We start from the raw sequence: 26,999 nt of genomic DNA, 5'->3' as shown, positions 1-26,999 counted from the left end.
GGATGGACATTTCTCCAAAGAGAACATACAGATGGCCACTATAAATGCTCAACATCACTAGTCATTAGGGAAATGCAAATCAAGACTATAATGAGACTCTACTTCAGACTCACTAAAATGGCTCTAATCAAAGACAGACAATAATAAGTACTGGCAGGAAAGTGGGGAAACTGGAAGCCTTACACACTGCTGGTGGGAGTGTAAAATGGTCAGTGACTGTGGAAAACAGTCTGGCAGTCCCTTGAAATGTGCAACACAGAGTTACCATATGACCTGCAAAGCCACTCCTGTTACCCAAGGCATATTAGGTATATCTTGGTATACCTATACTTGGGTAGATCACCCAAGAGAAATGAAAACACTTCCACACAAAAACTTGTACACAGATGCTCAGAGAAGCATAATTTGTAATGTGGAAACATCCCAAATGTCCATCAACTGATGAATGGAGAAACATGGTCTGTCCACAAAACAGAATGTATTCAATAGTAAAAAGGAATGAATTCCTGATACATGCTACAACATGGGTGAGCCCTTTGCTAAGCCAAAGAAGCCAGGCACAAAAGACTGTATATTGTATGGTTCCTCTTACACAAGATTTAAAAATCATTTGTACACTGTAACTGAGCATTAATAATATGTGAATTACATTTCAATAAATCTGTTCCAAAATCTGTATAGGACAAAAACAGCCATGTGTAAATTATCTGAAAGTCTAGGGTTTTTAAACATTCAATTCTAAGATGAACTATCAGAAAAACAGCACAGATATGAAGGAAGTGAATTTAACCAAATCAATAACACTGTAGTGGATGACAAAGGAACACACTGAGAGAAGGGAAATGGTCTCTGTGGAAATAAGGCAAGTAGAACTGAAGAACAGGATTCACCTTGAGTCTCTAGTACGAAAGATCCAAGGCAGGGAGTGTCCTGGCCAGATATCATGTATCTCATTCTGGGCAGGTACATCCCTTTAGTAAAGGTGAATTAATTACGCCATCACACAATGATATTTACAATAAAGCTCATTTTACAAACTCCACTTGCTCTGATTGCGAACTCACCAGACTCTTCTAATGGGAAACCGATGACCTGGCGATTCTGGTATATGGCTCACTGGCAATTACTAAAGTAATCCCGACTTAGATTCACGCTTATGATACTGGTTAGTACGAACCAATCCTCACGACACTGATTAACTCTGGCTGCTCTCAGCAAACTACCTCTCAAACTCAGACCAGTAACTCTCAACCACAGGGACGTTCCCACAGCAGAATTCCCACACCACAGGCGGGGCGGGGAGAGGGAGGGTCCACAGCCCCTCCCAACTCCACTGACACTCACTGTCACGGATGGGAATGCCCCGTACCCCTCAGAGGTGGGGGGGTGGGGGTGGGGACTGGCATGCCCTGGACTGTGAGCCTCCCACCAAGAGGCTGCCAGCCTGGAGGCCACAGTGAGAGCTACCGAGCCCTCCTCAAGGCACCGCCATCCATCCCAGCCCTAACTCCCACACTCTAAGATCCTCCCCAACAACCTGTTATTTTACCCAGTCTGACCTCGCTCCACACACGAAATAACTGGGGTTCACAGAGTCTGAGGACCTTACTTAAGATCACACAGCTAATTAAAGGCACAGCTAGAACGGGAACCAAAGTCTGCTTCTGGGCCCAGCGTTGTATTCAGTATGTGGCGCTGCCCTTCCCGCTACAGGCCGTCTGACGGTGGAGTCCCTGACCCCCTGCTCTTCCGTCCATGGCAGCATTTCAGGGCTCGCATAGGATTCCCATACACTATTTAGCAACAAAATGTATACATCAGGTCCAAAGAGATTGCTTTGAATCTTTAAAACTTCCCATAAAATTTTATGTCTTTATATTCACTGACTATCTCTGGTAAAGAACTAGCCAAGTAGAGGGAGAAAGACTTTTCACCAAATACCTTTTTTGTATTATTTGAATTCTTATTATTTTATTATTTTTTTGGCCATGCGGCAGGCGGGATCCTAGTTCCCCGACCAGGGGTAGAACCTGTGTCCCCTGCAGTGGAAGCACTGAGTCCTAACCACTGGATTGCCTAACCACAGGAAAGTCCTTCATATGCTTTTATTAACTGTGTAAAACCATAATTTAAAAATGTTTGTACTACAAAAAGGCTTACAAAATCCCAAAATACCACACACATACCACACCACATGTAGCATTCTCACTGAAAAGAATAAAAATTACAAAATAGTTGGGCTGTCTTTTTAAAAATCCAGAAAATACGCCTATAAACAAAACTCAAAAACTACACAGAATTTAAATCTTACGTCTTATTTCATCACTTGGTAGATGACCATAGATTTCATTTCATGTTAGCAAGGGATGTACCCCTGAGCCTCATAAAAATAAATCAAAGATCTAAACAAAAATCTAAAATCTTGTGGTACGTCTCCCTAAATACAGTCTGCTATGCAATGGGATGTGAAAGATAAAGGCCTCGTGCAATTACTCTGCTCTTGGGCAGGGGCGGGGGCTGATAAATCTGTATCTAATCAGGATTTCCCTGGTGATCCCAGATTCACTTCTTTCCTGTGTTGTTTGTTTTTTCCGTACTAGAAAGAACTGCTTATTTCACAGGCTCGGCAGCAGTTCTACGGAATCAGGTGCACAACCCGGGCTGCTTCCTCTGCTTAGAGGCCACGTGCCCTGCGCAGGGAGATGCAGGCAGCCTCCTGCAGCTTCTGAGACGTCTGCGGCCGCTTCCTACCCTGCTGTGCAACACCAGATTTGCTTAAAATGTGCCCCAGTCTCCTTAAAGGATGCCAGCAGTGGTTGTGAGGAAGCCTGCCTGTCCGTGAAGCTGCTACTGCCGGGCTCCCTGGGCCAGGACACCTGGAGGTGGGCAGGGCGAACGGTGCGCACCACCACCGGGCCTCGTCCAGAGGCGGTGAGGCTGAGGCCATGATCCAGGCCCAGGAGGCCGAGCCCAGCCAGGGAGGAGGGCAGTGGGCAGAGCAGGATGAGTGGTGCTGACCACCAAGGCGACTGCCGCCACCTTGAAGCGGAGGGTCCCTGAAGACCACTGGGCCACGCTCCGTTCCAGGCGCACATGAGAAGGCCTCCCAGGTGGTGGCCTGAGAGGCGGTGGACTTGGTGACAGGCCCCACAGAGGCACCATGGACACCAAGGGCTTGGGAGGGGCCCTGGAGGCCAGATGGTCCCAGGCGCGTCCCCGTGGAGCCCTCATAACTAGTTTGTAGTGATTCCACCTTTAAAATAATTTACTACACTCCAAGTCCTGTTACGAGGTCCAACAGCAACATAAAAAAGCAAGACAAAACTCTGGAGGTTATTTTTAGTCACCTACCACTCTAGACACTGATTGTTAATGATCCTACATCACAGCCTGGACCTACAGAATTTCCTGAATTAGAAAACATTCACATGGAAGTAATATATGTTGGGTATAGGTTTTAAACTGCCTAATCATTATGATCACATCATGTAATGATACAAAACTGTTTATTTATTCCTTCCTTCATTCAAACATTTAATGAAGGATTACTATGGGCCCAGCCCTAGGCCAGGAACTTCTGATATAATGGTCATCATTAACAGACTCAGCTCCTGTCCTCACGGAGCTTAGTCTAATGGAGGAAATGAACATAAGTCAAATCAGTGGGAAAAAAAGATAATAATAATGCGTAAGTGAAAAGTGGGACCAGTGCTGTGAAGAAAAGTATTCTGTAGACAACAGAGGCTTTTAAGCAGCACAGTACCGTGTTCAGATTTGCACTTTAAGACAAGGAAAAGGTCTTGTAGCTCCATGAAACGACAGTGCAGAGAGGTGTTTAAGGCAGCAGGATCAAATTAACTACACAGAAATACAACGCTAACATTTTCCTAATTCTCATGACAGCTGCCAAGGGATCTTCAGTGATTGTAAATCCAAGGCCAGTTTTAATGCTGATGTCCTCAAGGCATGTGGGTCTGGCCAGAGCCCGAAGTCCAGACCATCAGCTTCATGGTCAGTATAGCTGTCCACGCCTTTCAAGAGAGGAGACTCTGCTCACCTGATTATCCAGTTTCAGCTGCCGGAGCTTCATGGTCTCATCCTCAAAGGCACTGTTAAAAAAAAAACATGAAAACAAAGCATGTAAAGAGAACATCCTTATAAAACCATGTCAATCTCATCTTTTCCATGTATCTAGTCCTTTGGGCTATTTGGAACCAATTAATTCTACCTTAGGGAAAGCACAGGTTTCTAGATGCTGCCCACACTGACTGCAGGAGGACATGCCATCCTTAATGCCACACATAGTCCACAGAGGACCTGAGGAGACTGAAATACCCAAAGGATAAGGAAAAGGCAGAGCACAGACCCCCATGCATGCGGGGATTTTTTTTTTTTTCTCTTTAAAACCATATACTGGGGACTTGCCACAACGACTGAGCCTGAGCTCTAGAGCCCGCGAGCCACAACTACTGAGGCCCGCATGCCTAGAACCCGTGCTCCACAACAAGAGAAGCCACCACAATGAGAAGCCTGTGCACTGCAAGGAAGAGTAGCCCCCGCTCGCCACAACTAGAGAAAGCCCGTGTGCAGCAATGAAGACCCAATGTGACCAAAAAAATAAATAAATGAATAATCTATAAACAACAAATGCTGGAGAGGGTGTGGAGGAAAGGGAACCCTCTTGCACTGTTGGTGGGAATGTAAATTGATACAGCCACTATGGAGAACAGTATGGAGGTTCCTTAAAAAACTAAAAAGAATTACCATATGACCCAGCAATCCCACTACTGGGTATATACCCAGAGAAAACCATAATTCAAAAAGACACATGCACCCCAATGTTCATTGCAGCACTATTTACAATAGCCAGGTCATGGAAGCAACCTAAATGCCCATCGACAGACGAATAGATAAAGAAGTTGTGGCACATATATACAATGGAACATTACTCAGCCATAAAAAGGAACGAAATTGAGTCATTTGTTGAGACGTGGACGGATCTAGAGACTGTCATATAGAGTGCAGTAAGCCAGAAAGAGAAAAACAAATATTGTATATTAACGCATGTATGTGGAACCTAGAAAAATGGTACAGATGAACCAGTTTGCAGGGCAGAAGTTGAGACACAGATGTAGAGAACAAACATATGGACACCAAGGTGGGAAAGCAGTGGGGGGGTGGGGATGGTGGTGTGCTGAATCGGGCGATTGGGATTGACATGTATACACTGATGTGTATAAAACTGATGACTAGTAAGAACCTGCTGCATAAATAAATTAATTAAATTATTTAAAAAAGATATAAGCAACAAGGATATATTGTATAGCACGGGAATTACAGCCATATCTTGTAATAACTAATATAATATTGTAAATCAACTATACGTCAATAAAAAAGGAATATTAAAAGTTAAAAACATTTGCTAATTTGATAGGTAAACTGGCCTCTTGATTTAATTTATGGTTTTGATGACTTTAAACAATTTCTAAATAATTTTTCATGTTTATTAATTACTTAATATAGTGAGCTTAAACAATTTTTCATATTTATTAATTACTTAATAAAGTGTAGTTAAATAGGGACTACATTAAAGTCTTGCATTTTCAGAAATAATGCTGAAGGGAATTCAGCACTATCTAGCCTCAATCTTTCATTTCATAGATAAGGACTAGTAGTTAGTCCAGGGAGGTTATATGGTTTGACCAAAGGTAAGACAGAATTATCACTGATTAAAAAAAAAAAAAAACTTAGCACTGTGTCTGGAATATAATGAGTTTTCAGTATACGTTTTTTTTTTTTAAATAAATTTATTTATTTATTTATTTTTGGCTGCATTGGGTCTTTGTTGCTGTGCACGGGCTTTCTCTAGCTGCGGCGAGCAGGGGCTACTCTTCACTGTAGTGCGCAGGCTTCTCATTGCGGTGGCTTCTCTTGTGGCAGAGCACGGGCTCTAGGCACGCAGGCTTCAGTAGTTGTGGCACACGGGCTTAGCTGCTCCGTGGCATGTGGGATCTTCCCAGACCAGGGATCGAACCCATGTCCCCTGCATTGGCAGGTGGATTCTTATCCATTGCGCCACCAGGGAAGTCCCAGTGCTAAGTATTTTTAATGTATTATTTTATTTATTCCTCAAAACAGTCCTATGAATTAGGTACTATTATCTTTCACACTTTGAAGATAAAGAAACAGACCTGGAGAGCCATGCAGAAACAGACGCTAATCCTGGTCCCTTCGCAAAGTCTAAATTACACCTAAAAATCAAATATATTCTACTTCTTTTTTGAAGCTAGCTCTAGGAGACAGAAAGTTAGATAGTCTATAGCATCTTACTAAGGCCACTGACTTTCTTTAGATCTAGCAAGTCATTTAACTTCCTCTTTAATAAAAGAATTAATAAAACACTATGCCAGGGAATTCCCTGGTGGTCCAGTGGTTAGGACTCCACACTTCCACTGATGGGGGGGCGGGGGGGGGCCGTGTTCGATCCCTGGTTGGGGAACTAAGATCCCGCAAGCTGCGTGGCCCAGCCAAAAACAAAACAAAACAATACAAAACTCTATGCCAGTCATCACAGTAGACTGCAAGTACGGATGAACAGACAAGATTTAATACCGTCAGGAGACAGATTTGCTTGACTGACGGAAGTCCACAAAAATGGAATCAAATGACTGTCTTCAACTGATAAACCAAACCCTTCTGAATGTCTTTAAGCTCTCTCTTTAAAGTCTTTTCTATTTCTGACAATTTCCTAATTTAAGATTTTGTGACTCTTCATTCTTAGAAACAGTAAAGTATAAAACAAGGCAGAAGTGGTTCTCAATTATTTGTACTATAAATTTTTACTAGGAGTTGATTGCCAGAAAAAAACTATAAATACAAAATCTTATTTAATAAGACAAATTCCATGGCTACAAAGGGAAGAATGGCTTTCCAGCATTTGTGGTAAACACCCCAAAGCACTTTCGTTTAGCGGTTAACCACCACATTCCTACATTTTAGAGGTTTTATGCATTTCAGTAATGCATTGCAACCTGGAATAATGCATTGCAACCTGGAATTTGTATACGACGTCCAAGGCTCTTCCTGACTACTAACGTGTAAGCAGATTTAGTAACCCCTTAGATATAGATGTGGAGGTGCATTCTGACTCTCTGACAGTCCCCTCTATTAATCCCTTTATAACCTTTACGTTTTAGAATAACAACAACATGGGCTTCCCTGGTGGCGCAGTGGTTAAGAGTCCGCCAGCCAATGCAGGGGACACGGGTTCAAGCCCTGGTCCAGGAAGATCCCACATGTCACAGAGCAACTAAGTCCATGCGCCACAACTACTGAGGCTGCGCTCTAGAGCCCATGAGCCACAACTACTGAGCCCGCGTGCCACAACTACTGAAGCCTGCGTGCCTACAGCCCATGCTCCTCAACAAGAGAAGCCACTGCAATGAGAAGCCCACGCACTGCAATGAAGAGTAGCCCCCACTTGCCACAACTAGAGAAAAGCTCACGTGCAGCAACAAAGACCCAACGCAGCCAAAAGTAAAATAAATAATAAAATTTTTAAAAAAAGAATAGCAACAATAACATTGAGTGTTAAATAAATCTTCTCATTTTTCTCCCTAATTTAAAAGAGTGACAAATAGACAAAAATATCAGATATGTTATGTTTCGCCTCGACTTTATGGGCTCCTATCTAGGTATGCTCCGGATTTACTCACTGTTTTTAATCCTCATTCATGTATTTTTAAACCAAGCTTTATGTACACAGTGATAGATTAGTATCCAGTGAACGTTAGTATACACTTGAAAAAGTCCTACATAAAATAACTAAGACGAAAAGTAAACTCACTGTAATGGATTAGTATTTTCAACAGCTGCTGCTATGAATCTGCTTTTCCTCCAACTCACTTGGTCCTCTTCACTAAACCAGAACTGTGAGACCCTCTAGCATGGAAGAAAAAAATCATTCTATCCCCCCTTAAAATGCTAAAACCTCTTCAATAACTCTAAAATCTGAAACACAACTGAAGTCCTCAAACATTTCTCTTAAGACCTCTAACAGTGAAGAAAACAGGTGTGTCTTTAATGCCTTATCCTGACACCACTAATTCCTTTCATCAAGCCTGGGCAAGATGAACAGTTTACATAAACAGGGTGGTATAATCAAAGCATCTGACTGGAACAGAAGAGGCACTAGAAAGATGCTATATAACTGTTGCACTTAGATACCTCCTCTAGATCAAAAGTTACACATTCTCTGTGCTCTAGTTTTAAATTATAACTTAGCAGAAATAATAAAGATATTTTATGTACTTATAATAAATCTGAACTAGCATTTCTAGTCAGACTGGAATATGATCTTACTAAACTTGCATTTTTTCCTCTAATAGTGTCTTTCCTTCATTTGAAACGAAGTTGTTGAATAGCAAGCCTAAACAAGCCTGGTTAGTAAATCCACACAAAACAAAAAGAAGTCCTATAGAGTAAAAGAAATGAAATTACTGATTTTCCACCCATTTTTCTCATGGAAAATTTCCTATTTAATTTGTACAGGAAGAACCTTAAACATGTATCTTTGAGGAACACAGATCTATCACACAAGTGTGGCCCATGGGCGCGCCCACAGAACACCATTCCCTTGGACTACTCTCCAGTTACTGATCAGCCACAATCTAAACTGAAGATACCCACAAGGCTCTACTGCAGAATACACACAGAGAATTTTCTAAGCCTGTGCTCGACCTACCCAACTTTGTTTACGGGCACCAATCTCAAAATGGATCAAAGACCAAAATGTAAGAGCTACAACTGTAAAACTTAGAAGAAAACATAAGAATAAATCTTCATGGGACTTCCCTGGTGGTGCAGTGGTTAAGGATCTGCCTGCCAATGCAGGGGACACAGGTTCGAGCCCTGGTCCGGGAAGATCCCACGTGCCGCGAGCAACTAAGCCTGTGAGCCACAACTACTGAGCCCGTGCGCCACAACTACTGAAGCCCATGCGCCTAGAGCCCGTGCTCCACAACAAGAGAAACCACCGCAGTGAGAAGCTCGCACACCGCAACGAAGAGTAGCCCCCGCTCGCCTCAACTAGAGAAAGCCCGTGCACAGCAACGAAGACCCAATGCAGCCAAAAATAAATTAATCTTCATGACACTGAATCTGAAAATTGATTCTTAGATGACACCAAAAGCATGTGTAACAAAAGACAGTTAAATTGGACTTCATCAAAATTTAAAACTCAGGTCATCAAAGGACATTATCAAGAAGGTGAAAAGACAACCACAAAATGGGAGAGAATATCTGCAAATCATATATCTGATAAGGGTCTAGTATTCAGAATATATAAAGAACTCTTACAACTCAACCACCAAAAGACAACCTAATTTTTAAAATGTGCAAAGGACCTGAACAGACGTTTCTCCAAAGTAGATACACAAATGGCCAATAAGCACATGAAAAGATTCCTAACAACATTAGTCATCAAGAAATGTAAATCAAAACCACAACGAGACGGGGCTTCCCTGGTGGCACAGTGGTTAAGAATCCACCTGCCAAGGCAGGGGACACGGGTTTGGGTCCTGGTCCGGGAAGATCCCACATGCCGCAGAGCAACTAAGCCTGTGCGCCACAACTACTGAGCCTGTGCTCTAGAGCCCAAGAGACACAACTACTGAGTGCCACAACTACTGAAGCCCACACACCTGGAGTCCATGCTCTGCAACAAGAGAGGCCATCGCAATGAGAAGCCCGCGCACCGCAACGAAGAGTAGCCCCTGCTCACCGCAACTAGAGAAAGCCCGCGCACAGCAACGAAGACCTAATGCAGCCAAAAATTAATACATTAATAATTAATTTTTTAAAAAGGCAATGAATCTACATGAAGGGCACAGGTTATCAACTGTACTTTTCTTGCAACTTTCCAGCGTATTTAAATTTTGTCAAAATAAGAAATTAGAGGAAAACAAGAAAACAGACATTTTGCTAAATGTCTATTTCAGTCATGTACTGAGTACACTTAAAATCCACATGTCCTTTATTCTAGCACCTAAATTACATATGCAGTATTTCTAAGGAAGGCGGATGATATGAAACAATAAAGAAATGTGCCCAAGATCAAATATGTGAGAAACTTAGAGCCTACCTTAAAACATTACTCATTCGATTGCTGGCCCACAGCTGTACCTAACAGACCATGCTGCCAAACAATTTGAAGCATTTAGTAACGTATCAGTGACCTGCTAGATTCCACGATTATTCTACACTTTTAACATTCCTGTCAAGTTCTCTCAGCCTGCAAAAAATAAATAAATAAATTTTTCTAGCTGCCAATAACAACATTCATTGCTGCTCTACAGTCAAGGAGTGCTTCTTGCTGCATCCTACACTGTGCCAGATAATAGGGATGCTGTAACCAGCACCTAGCTGCAATCTGGCCCCTGATGCGAGGAGCTGAACAGGCTTCTTCTGCGGTTCTGCAGGAAGTCAACACTAACCCTGCCAGGAGTGCAGCAGGAAGAGACTTGCCAGATGAAGGCCGTGCACAGCCCATGGCTTTCCTAACAGCAGCTTGAGTGAACACTTCCTTCGCTGACTATAATATTGCTTCACAACATGACAAATGATACTTTTCAGTCTCAGAAACTAGTTACAAGAACTTCCCTGGTGGTCCAGTAGCTAAGACTCTGCACTCCCAGTGCAGGGGGCCTGGGTTCGATCCCTGGTCAGAGAACTAGATCCCACATGCCGCAACTAAAGATCCCACGTGCTGTAACTTAGACCCGGTGCAGCCAAATAAATAAATATTAAAACACTTCTAATACTCAAAAGAAAAGCAAAATTACCAAAGAAACTTACAAACCTCAACACTTCCTAACGTCACCAACATTACTAAGGGCGTGTGGTGCCTAGAATATGGAGGACGTAAAATAAATGTCCATCAGATGAACTTTATAAATTATTTATTTATTATTTATTTTTGGCTGCATTGGGTCTTCGTTGCTGCGCGCATGCTTTCTCAAGCTGTGGCGAGCGGGGGCTACTCTGCATTGCAGTATGCGGGCTTCTCATTGTGGTGGCTTCTCCTGTTGTGGAGCACAGGCTCTAGGTGCACAGGCTTCAGTAGTTGTGGCACACGGGCTCAGCAGTTGTAGCTCGCGGGCTCTAGAGCGCAGGCTCAGTAGTTGTGGCGCGCGGGCTTAGTTGCTCCATGGCATGTGAGATCTTCCTGGACCAGGGCTCAAACCCGTGTTCCCAGCACTGGCAGGCAGATTCTTAACCACTGCATCACCAGAGAAGTCCCGTGATGAATGAATTTTAAAGGTACATGAAAAACATTCCTCTTACTTATGACTTAATGAAATACTCTAATTAATCATCCCTTGATTTGACTTTGAAGTAGGTAAAAGATATTATCATCCCCATTTTATAGCTGTATGACTATGGAAAATAATTAATAAAATTTTAAAGAATAACCTGTTACCTTGCCTAATTATGAGAAATAATTTCAACAGTGGTTACTGTAAGCCTAAAATGATTATTTTAAAGGAAAAAACTGTTACTGTTTTTTAGTTTTAAGCCTCAAATGAAACTTCCACAGATTTAATAAAATAGAACCTACACTACTGGCTGAACACATACCGTAGTCTACTATCAGAAAGGTAAATCTCTTAGAGGCACAATCAATCCAGTTGCTGGGATGATAGAGGCTTCTGCTCTGTTCTTCTGTTTTCTCATTTATTTTCCTCTGTCAGTTATGTGTTTCATTGGGACAAAGTTTCAAACTATACTGTAGTATTGGTTATATCATATAACAGATCTTTAGTCTGTTTGCTGGCCGGAAATAGTCTGAGATCATTATTCTATATGACAAAAGCTGGCAGCAATGATTTTTAAACACATTCTCAAATTTGAACTCACTGCACTGTTCATTTTTTTATCAAAATGCATTTGAGAGCCAAATGATTAGTAATTGTAGCACCTCCAAGGTGGCATATCGTCCCATTACACATTCAACTACATTTTTCTAACCAGATCTCTTGCACTTGTCGATCAAAATTTATTTTATTATATACTTCTGATAAAGTTTCTGTGGCAACTCCCTATTACAATTGCCAGAAAATCTTGGACTCAACAAACAATAATCTTTGTTTCATCTACAAAGAATGATGCTCTGTTTGCTACGTAATCTTGGCTACCATCGTTCCTACTTTGATACATCAATTTGCTGTTAGCTGTTGAATACTGCTTTGACCCTTGAAGGATGTGAGGGTTAGGGGTGTCGAACCTCCTCAAGTCAAAAATCAGTCCAAAATCTGAATATAACCTTACAGCCGGCCCTCTGTATCTGAGGTTCCCCATCCTAGGATTCAACTGAACAACCAACCACAGATCGTGTAGTACTGCAGTACATATTTATTGAAAAAAAATCTGCAAGTAAGTGGACCCACTCAGTTCAAACCCATGTTGTTCAAGGGTCAACTGTATATTCTTGCCTTAGCTGATCAGCTTAAATTGACTCTGATCCAAATTGCAAATAGCCCCTCAGTTTTACACTCATCTTTATCACCTGTAAATATTTACTAGGTGCCCACTGTGCACTAATTTTGTGCATACAAGGGACTGAGCAACAAGAATGGACAATTGCTCCACTTCAAAATGGGCATTCATAATCTGTTAAAGAAAAACTTATAACCTTTTTGGAGGGAAATTTAGCAGCCTTAACCAAAATTTAAACTCTGCATCTCCAAACATACTAAATTTACAAAATACTCGGCCAAACATACAAAGATACATTTAACAACAAAGATACATATAACAAGCATTACTGTCTGTTTTCAAAAGGAAAAAACTGAACATAATATTCATGTCTGTCAACAGGTGAGCAATTAATAAGATACATTTATGAAAAATGATACTTTGTGGTCATTAAAATGAATAAGGTGAATCTAAAGTACTGAGTTGTAAAGCAATCTATGACACTTTGGTTTAAAAAATAGGCTCAGGCAGGGCTTCCCTGGTGGCGCAGTGGTTGGGAGTCCACCTGCCGATGCCGGGGACGCGGGTTCGTGCCCTGGTCCGGGAAGATCCCACATGCCGCGGAGCGACTGGGCCCATGAGCCATGGCCACCGCTGAGCCTGCGTGCCCGGAACCTGTGCTCTGCAACCGGAGAGGCCACAACAGTGAGAGGCCCGCGTACCAGAAAAAAAAAAAGGCTCAGGCAGAGACGCGGCGTGAGGAGCCCTGAGAGACTCCAGTCCAATCTCTGCCCGGGGTACCCTGGAGGCTGGTCGAAGGCTGGCCAAGGACTCTGCCCACCGCTGGCGCGGGGAGGAGAGCGAGAACCGCCTGAGCCGGGTGTACTTTTCGCGCCCTGCGTTCCCAGGATGGCCCTCAGCCCGCAGCGCTGAAAAAGGGGCAGGGGATCAGAGTTGGCGGGGAGATCCAGGTGAAGTAGGTTCCTCTGCAGATCCAGCGCCGTTAAACCCTGCCAACGCACACTTTTTAAAACATGAAGAAATTAAGGCTTAGGGAACTAGACAGTCACCTGCAACAAGTGGATGGATTCGAAAAGCCCAAGCTCCTTCTAGAACAGCATCCAACCAGGCCGCACATTGCAGCACGTATGCTCTATACAATTCATGACACACATGATGACACCGAAAATAAAGTGGTTGCAGATCTAGGATGTGGCTGTGGAGTGCTTAGCATCGGAACTGCAATGCTGGGAGCAGGGCTGCGTGTTGGATTTGCCACAGATGAAGATGCACTGGAAATATTTAATAGGAATGTAGAAGAGTCTGAGTTAACAAATGTTGACATGGTTCAGTGTGACGTGTGCTCATTATCTAACAGAATGTCCAAGTCATTTGATACAGTAATTATGAATCCTCCCTTTGGGACCAAAAATAATAAAGGGACAGATATGGCCTTTCTGAAGACTGCTTTGGAAATGGCAAGAACAACAGTATATTCTTTACACAGATCCTCACTAGAGAACATATTCAAAAGAAAGCTGCAGAACAGAAAATCAAGATAGATATTATCGCGGAGATAAGATATGACCTGCTGGCATCATACAAGTTTCATAAAAGAAAATCAGTGGACATTGAAGTGGACCTAATTCGGTTTTCTTTTTAAAAGCCTCCAAAGAGAGAACCAGCTTAAAATCTAATTAAAATGAATAAAATGTTTACTAAAAAAAAAAAAGGCTCAACAGTTTTTCAACAAACAGTCCTAGGGCAACTGGATATCCACATGCAGAAGGATGAATCTGGACCTCTACCTCACAGCATACATAAAAATTAACTCAAAGTGGATCAAAGACCTAAATATAAGAGCTACAACTTTGAAACCCTTAGAACACAGGAGTAAATCTTTGTAGGCTTGGGCTAGGCACTGACTTCTTAGACACGACACCAAAAGCAAAAGGAATAAAGAGAAAAATTAACTAATTGGACTACGTGTACATCAAAATAAAAAATATTCACATGTCAAATGACACTATCAGCAATTGGAAATACTATCTATAGATGAGATAATATTTGCGAAACGTTTATCTGATAGGCACTTGCATCCAGAATATATATAGAACTCTTACAATTAAGTAATAAAAAGACAAATAACCCAATTAAAACTGGGCGAAGTAAATGAATAAACATTTCTCTAAAAATACAGGAGTGACCAATAAACACATGAAAAAAAGGCTTTATAGGGACTTCCCTGGTGGTGCAGTGGTTAAGAATCCGCCTGACAATGCAGGGGACACGGGTTCGAGCCCTGGTCCGGGAAGATCCCACATGCCGCGGAGCCCGTGTGCAACTACTGAGCCTGCGCTCTAGAGCCCGCGAGCCACTACTGAGCCCGCCTGCCACAACTACTGCGTCCCGCACTCCTAGAGCCCAAGCCCTGCAGCAGGAGAAGCCGCCGCAATGAGAAGCCCGCGCACAGCAAGGAAGAGTAGCTTCCACTCGCCGCAACGAGAAAGCCTGCGCAGCCACGAAGACCCAACGCAACAAAAATAAATTAATTAATTTAAAAATAACAAAACTTCATATTATTCATCGTTAGGGAAACAAATCAAAACCACAATGAGATGCTATTTCACATCCACTAGGACAACAATAATGAAAAAGACAGACAATAACAAGCACTGGCGAGGATGCAGGGAAACTTGCTGGTGGTCCCATAAACTGCCGCAGCCATTCTGGAAAGCAGTCTGACAGTTCCTCAAGCTGTAAAACAGAGTCACCACATGACCCGACAGCCCTACCTGGATGTATACGCAAGAGAAGTGAGAATACATGTTCTCACAAAGACCTGGACACGAGTGGTCATATAGCAGTATTACTCGGTATAGCCAAAAAGTGGAAACAACTCAAATGCCCATCAATTAACTGAATGGATAAACAAAACGTGGCGCAGCCATACAAGAGAATATTATTCAGCAATAAAAAGGAATGAAGTACTGATATATGCAGCACATAATAACATGAATGAACCGCAGAAACATTTTGCTAAGTCACAGTCACAGAATCCAGTCACAAAATACCACGCATCATACAATTCCACTTACACGAAATGTCCAGAGGAAGCAAATCCGTAGAGGCAGAAAGTAGATTAGTGGCTGTCTTGGGCTAGGAGTAGGGGAGCGGACAAGGGAATGACTGTAAATGGGCAGGTTTCTTTGGTGGGGGGGTGTGTATGATGGGAATGTTCTAAGATTAGATTTTGGTAATAGTTGCAAAACTCTGCAAATACGCTAAGAACTACTGAATTGCATACTTAAAATGGGTGTATTTTTCAGTATGTAAATTATACCTCAATATAGCTATTAAAAATAAGGTACAGTATATATACTGTATTTTCAGTATATAAAGATTATATTTTTCCAAGTGGGGAAAAAAAAAAATGTGTGTGACGTCCACAGGCACAGAACTCCAGGATATACACAAACTGTCAACAAGTCGCCTCAAAGGTAGGGTATCAAAAAAACCTTCTTTTCCAAAGCAGACATTTTTGAGAGTAAAAGAGTATGAGTAATTATACATTTATAATTATAATTAGTAATTACAACAGCAGCTGTAAATCAGAGACAAGAGTAGTGAAACAGGAAAGCTTTCCATACCCCATGTTTTACTTTTGTGATTTCACAGAACCAGTCACTAGTCATCACTTTCCTCCAACTTATGGACATATAAATAGCCTTTAAAGTCTAATTTTATATCTAATAATCTGATGTTTATGTCGGTTTGTTCAGGCAATATTTCCATCAAAGTGCCTCTAACAGCCAAAGAGAGTGATTTCATAGGGAAAGGAGGGGAAGTATAGCCCAAAGAAACCATCTACAACACTCTTATCTTTAGAACCTCAAGTTTTACCCTGAAAATTAATTTAACTTTGCATTCTACATTACATTATTACTGGCTCTATTTTAACAAAAACCCCACTTCTGTCTTATAATAATATTCATAATATGAATAAATATGACTGTCCAGGAAGAAACATCCTTATCTTGTAACTCAGCACAGGGGTCTGCAAACTACAGCCTCTGGGCCAAATTCAGCCCGCTGCGTATGTCCGTGTTGCCCGTAAGCTAAGAATGTTTTTTTCATTTTTAAAAGGTTAAAAAAAATCAGAATAATAATATTTTATGACATGCACAAGTTATATCAAATTCAATTTTACTGTCTATAGCTAAAGCCTTACTGAAACAGCCACACTCTTTCATTTACTGCACGTCCCTTTATGTATTCCCTACAGCTGCTTTTACCCTAGAACAGCAAAGCTGAGTGGCTGGGACAGAGACCGTATGGCCCACAAAGTACAAAATATTTATCTCTTGGTTCCTTACAGGATAGGTTTGCTGACTCCCGGCGCAGACCAAACGAAAGGGTCAAATCCCCCATTTAGGGAAGCACGGGTCTGTGGTTAGAGTGGTTTCTAACACAACTTAACCTCATCTACAAAATGAGGATAACTGAGCACTAAATCAGAAAGTTACTGTGAAGATTAAATGAGATTTAGCCCATATAAGCACTCAATAAACGCAACGACTGCTATCATATAAGATTTTTGCTCTACAACTTTTTTTTTTTTAGCCACACCACATGGCATGCAGGATCTTAGTTCCCTGACCAGGGATCCAACCCGTGTCCCCTGCTGTGAAAGCGCAGAGTCTTAACCACCGCACCGCCGGGGAAGTCCCTACATTACAACTTTTTTAAGCCTACAAACAAATGTATTACCTCAATCTTGTCTTCACTGACAGGACTTTAAATAATTTCACCATGATATTACCACCTTTTTAAAACTTCTTCAAAGCCTTTCTAATGCTGGAAACCTAAACATTTCTAGATTTCTCCTTGTATTAAATAAATCTTCAAAATTTTGAATTTTTATTGATATTGAAACATTAATACGTTGTCACATTGCCAGGTGCAGTACAGTTCCATTTAGTAAATAACTACTGCGTGCCAGAAACTACATTAAATACTCTACATACCATCTCATCTAATTCTCACAATAAACCTACAATCCCATTTCACAGAGGTATCAAACTCAGAGCGGAAGCTATCTGCTCAAGGTCAGACAGCAGAGGAGTGGAAGAGCTAGAATGCAACCACAAGTCCCAGTGCCACCCGCCTCAGCCTGCAGACCTGCACCTCTGGACCACAAATATTCAAATGGTCAGCAGGGAGTCTGGGATTTCATTATTATGGTATTTCAGTAAGTCTCCCAAGAATCTTTTCAGTCAAAATGCCAGTTCACTGGTACTTCCCCCGCCCCACACTGGTATTTTTAGGCAGCAGAATTTCTAAGCTGGTGAATGGATTTTGAAGAAGCCCGTGGGAGCAGCCGATTACGGAAAAGAGTCATCAGATTTCATTGTGTCTGAACTGATTACAGTGTCAGGTAGTCGGGTCAATAGGTATTAATAAAGGAATTTTCTCTAAGTCAACTGACAGATAGATTCACCTTGTCCAAATCCCAAATGTCAATATAGGAGGCCATATTTTCACGTGCACTGAGACCTAAGAGCACATCTGGCTGGAACAAAACATTGCTTCTGGGAAAAGGCACATAAAGATCAATTCGACCTGCCAGAAAGACTCCTTAGAAGTCTAACCTCCTTCATCAGCAGAGAAGTGTTAATATTCTAGGCTCAGCTGTCTTCTACTTGAATGACTGCCACAATCTGGAGCTAACTTAATTGAAGCTAGAGAATGAAGATCCATTTCCGAAGAAGCCCATTTAGTAGAGACAATCAGAGAGAAGGGAGAATTGCTTGGGGAGAGAGAGGCAATGAGAAGGAAAACTTGGCAACCGATCAGATGATTCATTTGGCCCCAGAGAATGCAGCAAGGAAAACTGCTTTACATGAAGCGCTCTCCATTTTGCATGTCCCACAGAGCAAAAGCAAAAAGCATTCTTTTAAGCGAGCCAAACAGAAAGGTTATTTAAAATGAATGACTTGATCCAGAAGTTCAAGAACCCATTTATTCTTTTTTTTTTTTTTTTTCTTTTTGGCTGGGTTGGGTCTTCGTTGCTGCGCGTGGGCTTTCTCTAGTTGCGCGGCGAGTGAGGGCTACTCTTCGTTGCAGTGCGCAGGCTTCTCACGGCGGTGGCTTCTCTTGTTGGAGGCTCTAGGCGTGCGGGCTCAGTAGTTGTGGCACGTGGGCTCAGCAGTTGTGGCACACGGGCTTAGTTGCTCCGCGGCATGTGGGATCTTCCCGGACCAGGGCTCAAACCCACGTCCCCTGCATTAGCAGGTGGATTTTTAACCACCGAACCACCAGGGAAGTCCCCCCATTTATTCTTTATAGATTTAAAAAAGGACATTACTCAGAATCACAGTGCACTCCACCTTTTGCTGGATTCTCCTTTCCTCAGCGGTTATAGTTTCTCTCCAGTAACGTTACTTATTTCCCTTCTCTCTTGTGTAAAGATGAAAGTACATTTTTTTGCCTAACAACACCAAATAAATATTTCCACTCCCATTCCACTGGATGAAATTAATACTCATTTGTACTTTGCTAAAATGTCCCATTTCTTCAACTGTTTGCCCTGACAATAATTACTAGGGTGTAATCAGTATCAGTTGTTATCATTTATGTGCACAAATGGCATCCAGAAATATCTGGAACACATATTTTGATAATAATTGAGAAAAAGAAGAGAGGAGACTAGAAGTCAAAAGCCCAGTTTTACTTCTAGATTTTAGTTTTGATTACATCATTTACTTGTCTTGTAACTTAGCGATATCACACCCTTTCCGAGCCTTAATTTCCCTATCTATAAAACAAAGATAACGACAGGGGCCGTGCTCTCTTCAGAGTTGTGAAGCTCAAAAGAGATCATGTACATGAAAGCTCTAAGAACACTGCAAAGGATACACAAATGTAAGCCACCATTATTGATCGTTTCATCTTGACAGAGCTCCCTTTTTAAAAGCACAGCTTGCCAACTTCACTCAGTCAAAACATCTCCTTCTACTTTGCCCCGGCTTATATGACATATCAAATTGCCGTAACAAAATTACACTGAATTTCAATTGGAAAACAAGTCAACCCTCTATAAACCTGCTTCATTCTAAAACCTAAAATCAAAGGCAAACTATATATTTATTGACATTTCTTCCAGCAAATCTAAGAAGCAATGATTTATTTTTCAGGAAGCTTGTCTGAAAAATAATTCTTGTTTTCTTCCTACAAGCCTTATTTTCTACACATTAATTATCACAGAAAAAAAAAACCTGAAGGAACTATAGTTCACAGTCTAAAAATACATCTTGCCCATGACGAATGCAGATATCAGAGTTTAGATTATCGTATTCTACCCTAAAACTCTAAATCATCACTTTTTTTATTTTCCCTGGTACGCGGGCCTCTCACTGTTGTGGCCTCTCCCATTGCGGAGCGCAGGCTCAGCGGCCATGGCTCACGGGCCCAGCCGCTCCGCGGCATGTGGGATCTTCCCGCACCGGGGCACGAACCCGTGTCCCCTGCATCGGCAGGCGGACTCTCAACCACTGCGCCACCAGGGAAGCCCTCAAAAATCTTCACGTTTTAAGAGGAGGAAAGGAAAATGAAGAGATTACTTAATATACAGAATACCTTTGGAAGATCCCCCTAAGAAACTTGCCAATGAACGAACAAAGTGACACGAAGACAATGAGAAAAGAAGACATACTTTCCACTGAATATCATTTTGTACCTTTGGACATCTGAGCTATGTGCAGTTAAAAATATGTTATTTTCTTAATTCAGTATAAGTCATGGAGGGAATCTGAAGAAGCCCTATTATTCCAGAGGAGAAAACTGAAGCCAAAGAAGTAGATGAGTGCTTCAACATCGCACTGCTGGACAGTGGAAAAGCTGGGACGAGAGCTCAGGAACCCAGTGGAAGCCTCCAGCGCTTCCCCCTCGCCACAATGCCTTGTGGTAAAACAGCAAGGGCCACCTGATAAACAACTAAAGTACTAATGCAATCCCCTTCAGAACTGTGGCCTTCCAGGGGTCCTCGCGACTTCTATGATACAACGATAATCGTTAATGTTGTCACAGAAGTTCTAAAGCAAAGGGTCAGAGATGCCAATCCTCATTATCAAGACTCATAACGAGCACTAAGAGTTAATCAAGACAGCACAGCCATCGGAATGTGGGCAGTGTGTCTCTTCCCAGGCGTCAGCAGATTCCAGCTCCAGCCAGGACCGGAGCGTGGTGCGGCCTCTACTAACAGTAACTAAGAAAGTCTGATGAGGCAGCATGGACTTAGCACAAAGAGCTGCTTCCTAGCGAACTGACTCAGAGGAAGTAAAAGCAGACCACAGGAAATTTTAGTTGGAAAGAAGCCTTAACAATTCCACTGAGAACTACTCTTGAATAGAACTAAGGATTATCAAGGCCCCTTCTAGTCCTAAAATCCTCAAACATGGAGAAGCAAGGCAGCTTCAGTTCCTCTTCTGAGTAACTCAAGCATACTTTTCCTCTTGGTAAGAAGAAATGTTAACTTCTTCTTTCAGTGGGCACAAAGGCAGGGAAAACAGCAGCATTTCCATAGGAAAGAATAAGAGAAGCCAGAAACGAAAAGTATTCCAAAAACGTCTGAGTCTGTCTGCGTGGAAAGGAAATTTATTACAGGGATTCTTCTCTCCTTCCTAGGTCTCTATGTAGCCTTCGTATTTGAAGAAATACATGCATGTTAGATGTTATTAGGCTTTTACTGTAGCTCTTGATATCTGCCAAACATACTGTAGTCACGTATTAGTTAATCTAAGTATTTTTAAGCACTGGGTAAGTCTGTCTGCCAACAATTAGTTCATCTGATGAAGCCTTTGAAAAAGAGAGAACTTGAGAGAGGATAACAAGCCTGGCCAAGACATAACCTCCAGCCATCACTGCTGTTCGTATTTCTGCAGAAAAATCACAGCATATGGACAAACCATACACTAGGACTTTCTCAGTCAACCCTGGGTCACAAGGTCACATCACGTGGAGAAGTCTCTCTCATCACATCTTCAATCCTGTATCAGGAACAGAAGGCCAGAGAGGCTCAAGTTCCAGCAACTAGCCGACCACTGTCATCTCCAGGGGAATCTACAGTACATGCACCTAACCTCAGCCAAGGATCTGAGAGTGCTGTTTCCAATTCCATCTCCAATTTCCACTAAATATTTCAGATACAGGAAAAATGTTTGAAGTAGTGTTTGTTCATAATTTTTCTACTTTGTTGAAAATAACTCTGCCTCATGGGAAAATGGTCTCATCATTCAAAGAAGAAAAAAAAAAAAAGTCACGGGAAACTTGAAAGTCAGATGCTATCCTTCACACTGAAAGGTACTAATACCAAAAACTCTATCCATGTATTTCAGCAAAAACGTCCTAAACACACAACCGGAAGCCAAAAAAGTCAGAGACATTAATTCCACTCCCTCTCGGCAACAAGTCAGTTAACCAGTGACTGAACCTACAGCAGAAGAAACACTTGGTGACTCACACATTCCCCTTTGAGGTCCACTTTAAAATTAAAGAGCTGGTTTCTTTGGGAAGAAAAAGAGGGACAAACTTTAAAATTATCCATTGAAACTTCAGGTCCAAAAACTTAAAAACCTCTTTGCCTCCTCGTCTCAATTTCAAAGTCAATTCCATTTTTCCTTCCAAAAATGAGTCACACCATACATCTGGTAGCCGGGAAATTTACTGCCTTAAATTCACTCACTTAAGACTGACCGAATGCCCACAAGTGAGCGAGCACCATCCGAATTCAACGAGGATGCTGAATTTTAACGGGATCTCCTCCTGGCGCTTCCCTATTTATACCTGGAAACGCAGATTCTTCTTCTCTTGACTTCAGGGAAAAGAAAAAAAAAAAAAAGCAGTAAACCAACTTCACAGAGCGCTGCTCTCACGTAAATAAAACCCGATGAAAGAGAAAAACGGGTCTTGTCCGCGGCAGGGCCACCTGGGCGACAAGCTTTAGAGTGGTTTTCAGCTGCTGACCCGCGACCAGGCGGTACCGGGCAGCAGGCGGGCGTGGGCGGCATGTACGGGCTCGGGTCCAGGCGAAGCCGTGATTCCACCCCACCCGCCCGCATCCACGCTTCGGGAGCCCGGCCGAACCTACAGGCCCGGCCCGGCCCGCGCTCACCCCTCCGGAGCACCGGCCCTGGGGCGGGATGCCGCCACCACCACGGCCGCTCCGCTGGCCCCCGGAACCACCCTGCACCCCCGGCCCAGGCGGAGCAGCCCCTGACGGACGCGTTCTGACGAGGCCGGACCCACCCCGCGGGTGCCGGCGCGACTGGACACGAGCCGGCCCTCGGCGCGGGCGGCCCCCTGCCCGCACGCCGCCCCCACTCGTCTCCCGCCGCCCAGCCTCCCGCACTCCCCTCGGCTCCCAGCCCGGACCGCCACGGCCCCCTTCAGCCTCCGCTCGTCGCCACCGCTCCTGACCTGTCCCCGCGGGGCGCCGGGCGGCGGCGCGACGCCTCCATCCCGCTGCCCCGAGAGCAGCGACCTCGTCCACACCCGCGCGGCGGCCGCTGGGGGGTAGCCTGGCGAAGCGACCCAGCCCCGCAACAGCACTTCGCACTGTCGCCGCCGCCCATTGGCCATCGCGCTCCCGCCGCTCCGCATCCATTGGTCCGCGCGCCCCCTGCTCCCACCGCCCCCGCGGGTGGGTTGCTAGGGGCGGTGGCGGCGCCGCGGGAGGGTTGCTACGGACGGGTTGCTGCGCGCTGGTTGCTACGCGCAGCTGGGTTGGAGGAGCCGCCCAGCCCCCAGTAACCGCCGCGCGCCCAGGCTGCCCTCACCCAGCGGTCCATACCCGGAGGCCTCCCAGGGCGCTTCATGGGGGCCGCCCCCTCCTGACCCCGAGGACTTCCCGGAACCACACTTGCTCGCCCGGCAGCCCTTCCCAACCAAGTGCGTCTGCGCCCCCTCCGCTAGTCCAGCCCAAGCTTTTAGGGCGTCCCCGGACCTGTCCTGCACACCCGCCTGACGATCTTTTCCGTCTACCGCCCTCGGCAGCCTACCGGCCGTCTTCGAGCATCAGTATCCCATAAAGAGATCCGCTGTCGGATCCAGTAAATCTTGTCCCCAACTTATATGCAGCATTACAGTCCCTACAGAACATCCTGTCAAAACTCATCGCGTGTTGACTTTGCGGCGTTCCATTCCGAGGCCAAAGTTGTCCCCACACTGGTTTTGAGCCTCTAAAAGGCAGAAAATTTGGCACAAGCTAGGAGAGCCGAGCACTGCTTTCTCTGGTCAGCCTCCACTCACTGTGTGACCCCGAACACGGTTATCTGTGTTTCAAATCCCCATCTTTAAAATAATCCCTGCTTGTCTAGCTCGGGCTGGACCCGACACAGACTAGGTTCTGAAGGCTGACGGAATGGAGTTGAATGAGATGCTACTTGTATGGGTGGAAGGAAAATTGAGACATTTTGTTGACCAGGCAGTCCTTCTACATGAATTCCAATAAAAAGTAGTATTTGAAAAGATTATACATTTATTTACATACATTTTAAACAGTTACAAGAAATCGTTTTCCCACCCTATTTAATATTTACAGATTACTACAGTTGGAAACAAAAATTCAAAACATAGTAACCCTAAGTAACCTATGTCCCCTTTATCTCCCTTGGTCCCACTGACTCATTAAAACAGGCTTGCTGCCCTTTCTTCATCCAGCCCTCTCAGCAGATGAGCCAAGATTGCAGAGACAGCAGCTCAACTACAAAAAGTCACACTTTGCTTCGAGTTTTTCCGTGCATCTGGTCACAGAGGAAGCGGTCACTGAGTCGGTACTCAGACATGTGGAATGAATTAGTTTGAATGAGGTGTTTAAAAGGATGAATAAGCAGTGGTTAAAGGGAACAGTTGAGAAAGACCATTTGTAGAGGGGGCAGTACTGCTGCATTAGTGACAGAAGCAGGGTTCTCTAAAAACTTTCTGCAGCCATTTATTTATTCACAGGCTTTTTAAACAGTTACAAGATATTTAAAAATTTTAAACAGCTAATACAAGGAAAATACGAAGTGAACTGTTTATGACACTAAAACTGTTTATGACACAAGATATTTTAAAAAGCAAATCTGGGAATTCAATTCCCTTTTGACTCCAGCAATCAATTTCTTGAGACCACGGATGTCTGAGAAACCCAGTCAGTTTTTCACAAGGAACTGGTTTCTGCTCAGCTTCCCCCTCTCCCTGAGGTAAGTGAACAGGTGTCCTCGCCTCCTCCATGTGACCTTTATCCCGTACTTCTCCTCAGGAGTGTCTTTAACCAGAACAGGCCCGGGCTCTGGGCTCTTGGGCGTGCTTGTGTGAAGGGAGCAGCTGGGAAGGCTGTTTTCCCTCTGCACCGAGGGAATGGGCCCTCCCTGCCCTGAGGACTCTGGGCTCTGGATACCCGGTGGAATGAACACATAAGGGAAGTTCTGAAGTGCATGTGCTGACAGCTCCCCGCAGCTTTGGGGGCTGAGCATGGGAACCAAGGGCCTTCCAGAAATGTCCTTTTCTGGTTGACCGGGACAGTCCCTGATTAGGGGGATCCCAGGTCTGGCTGAACTGGCAGAAGACTGTGGACTCTCAAATGTTAGGTGTGGAAACTTGGAGCTGGTAGACTGTCGACTTGAACACCTTGCCTGGTCTCGGCAATGACGTTTCCTGTTGACCGGGAACCAGCTTTCTGCTGTTGTATCAAACTGAGGTGATACCTAAGGATTCCAAAAGAAAAAAAAAAAAAAGTGAAGAGCGCCAACTACCAAATACAAACCTAAGGAAACTGCATCCCATGACCAGAATCCTAAATGGGGGCCCATAACAGCAATGGACACAAAACAAAAGCAGCTGTCTATTTGGATAACAGTATCCAAGGGATACGGGCTTTGGGCAAGTTACTCAATCTCCCTGGCTTTCAGTTCCCTCCTGTGCAAGAACGGGGACAATGCCTCTTTCGCTTCATCATACCATACGGCTGCAACACACTTAACTGTCTATGTTTCAACTCTGAGAGCGGGCCCAGCAGTCTTATTCACCATCGATCCCCAGCCCTAGCAGAGCACCTGGCACCAAGAAGCCCCCAGTGAAGGACGAAGGGCTGAAGGAAAGAACGGGGAGTGAGACCAGGCACGGAAAGCAAATAGCAGGGGGCGTGGCACATAGTGAGGACTCGATACATGTTCACGTGTTCATTCCTCCTCATCAACAGGGTTCTAACATGTATGTTTCTTCCCCAGTCCTGAAGCCAGGGCTCTGGTTCTCCCCAGCAATCGTGGGCAAAGCACACTTATTAAGCTCTCTTAGGCTTTTGTCTGGCTCTTTTGCTACACTACTTCCCTGACATGCGGTAGCTGTGTTCTCTTCCCAGGGCTTTTAAACTGTCAAAATAGAACATATGCCATTTCTGAGGATTCTTCTTCAACGTTTGGTCATTTAAACAGTAAATAGAGTACTTAGCTAAAAACTCCACGTCTCACGGGAAGCTCAGGGAACAATCTCATTTTTTACTCGTTCTGACATTTCTCTGGCTTTCTCACCCAGCTACTGGATAGTGAAACTTTTATACTGAACTCTTACAGAGGAATGTGGGGCGCGGGAAAGACTCCAATTCCAATCAACTCATGCCTCAGTCTGAACTCAGGAAAAAAGATAAACCAGAGAACATGGCTGAGGACAGACAGAAGGAGACCTTTATCCCGTACTTCTTGCGCCCTTTATCCCTTACTTGTCCTTGTCCCTGCGCCCACGAGTCTCCACATGGCAGTGTGAGAAGCCTGGCAGAGGAAAAGTCAAGGCAAGAATCCCATGGCCTACCCAGGAAGTGATGGTGCTGTCGTCAACGGGCTTGCTGGGCACCTGTCTAGTGTGGGTGATAGGAAGCTGGGGAGACCCATAGCAGTGTTTGGGGCCCTCCAGTGGTTGTTGGCAGAATAGCAGCTGGGGTTTCTGGGAAATTTGGCGGCGTTTTTTCCTGGGAGGCATCAATAGGTGAGGGTAGAGCAGTGAGTAACTGCATGATGCTGGTTGTGGTCAGGTCCAGGGAGAGACTCCACTTCCAACCCATGCCTGTGGAGAGGAAACAAAAGCTGGGAGAAAACAATCCGCTGATTTCCCAGCTCTTCCTCACACTCTGCCAGCCGATTCTGCTAGCAGCCAGCAGCCCTACCCCAAGATTGTGGGGTGGTGCCTACACCAGCTTCCTACACCTACACCACCAAGGCAATACACAGTAGTTTCACACTCAACAACATTCGTTCAATGAACACTTATCAAGCACGTGTTAAGCACCATGCTGGGTGTTGGGAGTTTAAAGATGAAAAACCAACCACTTATCCCATGATCATTTACTGGGTGCCAAGCACGTGCAGAGACACAGACTGCCCCTGTCTTCAAAGAGCTGAGAGTCTAGCAGAGGGAGACGGACAATTACAATAATGAGAGCAGTGCTCCCTTGCACTCCGCCCAGGGGGGGCCTTCTGGGGAGGGTGATACCT

At 44.0% G+C, this 26,999-nt stretch overlaps 2 protein-coding genes and 1 pseudogene across 6 annotated transcripts in view; 1 reads left to right on the top strand and 2 right to left on the bottom strand.

Moving 5' to 3' along the window:
• TULP3 (TUB like protein 3) overlaps positions 1-23,049 on the bottom strand; it is a 43,854-nt gene extending 20,805 nt beyond the window's left edge. For all 5 annotated transcript variants that reach the window (XR_003001583.1, XR_003001585.1, XR_003001584.1 and 2 more), the window contains exons 1-2: positions 22,951-23,049; positions 4,058-4,109 (exon numbers count right to left, since the gene is read on the bottom strand). Coding sequence is in view for 2 of the 5 variants with exons in the window: in XM_024733487.1 (XP_024589255.1) it covers positions 4,058-4,109; positions 22,951-22,991 (93 nt within the window). In the remaining 3 variants the exon portion in view is untranslated. The remainder of the gene's footprint in view (positions 1-4,057; positions 4,110-22,950) is intronic.
• On the top strand, positions 13,509-14,137 carry LOC112391923 (methyltransferase-like protein 5 pseudogene; annotated as a pseudogene).
• Positions 23,050-24,028: 979 nt separating the features above from the next.
• RHNO1 (RAD9-HUS1-RAD1 interacting nuclear orphan 1) overlaps positions 24,029-26,999 on the bottom strand; it is an 8,286-nt gene continuing 5,315 nt past the window's right edge. The window contains exons 3-4 of the mRNA XM_024733090.1: positions 26,320-26,571; positions 24,029-25,220 (exon numbers count right to left, since the gene is read on the bottom strand). Of these exons, the coding sequence (XP_024588858.1) occupies positions 24,666-25,220; positions 26,320-26,487 (723 nt within the window). The 5' untranslated portion in view covers positions 26,488-26,571 and the 3' untranslated portion in view covers positions 24,029-24,665. The remainder of the gene's footprint in view (positions 25,221-26,319; positions 26,572-26,999) is intronic.

This window comes from Neophocaena asiaeorientalis, unplaced genomic scaffold (assembly GCF_003031525.2).
Source record: "Neophocaena asiaeorientalis asiaeorientalis breed wild unplaced genomic scaffold, Neophocaena_asiaeorientalis_V1.1 scaffold150, whole genome shotgun sequence".
Classification (NCBI taxonomy): domain Eukaryota; kingdom Metazoa; phylum Chordata; class Mammalia; order Artiodactyla; family Phocoenidae; genus Neophocaena; species Neophocaena asiaeorientalis.
This window is presented reverse-complemented; position numbering and strand designations above follow the sequence as displayed.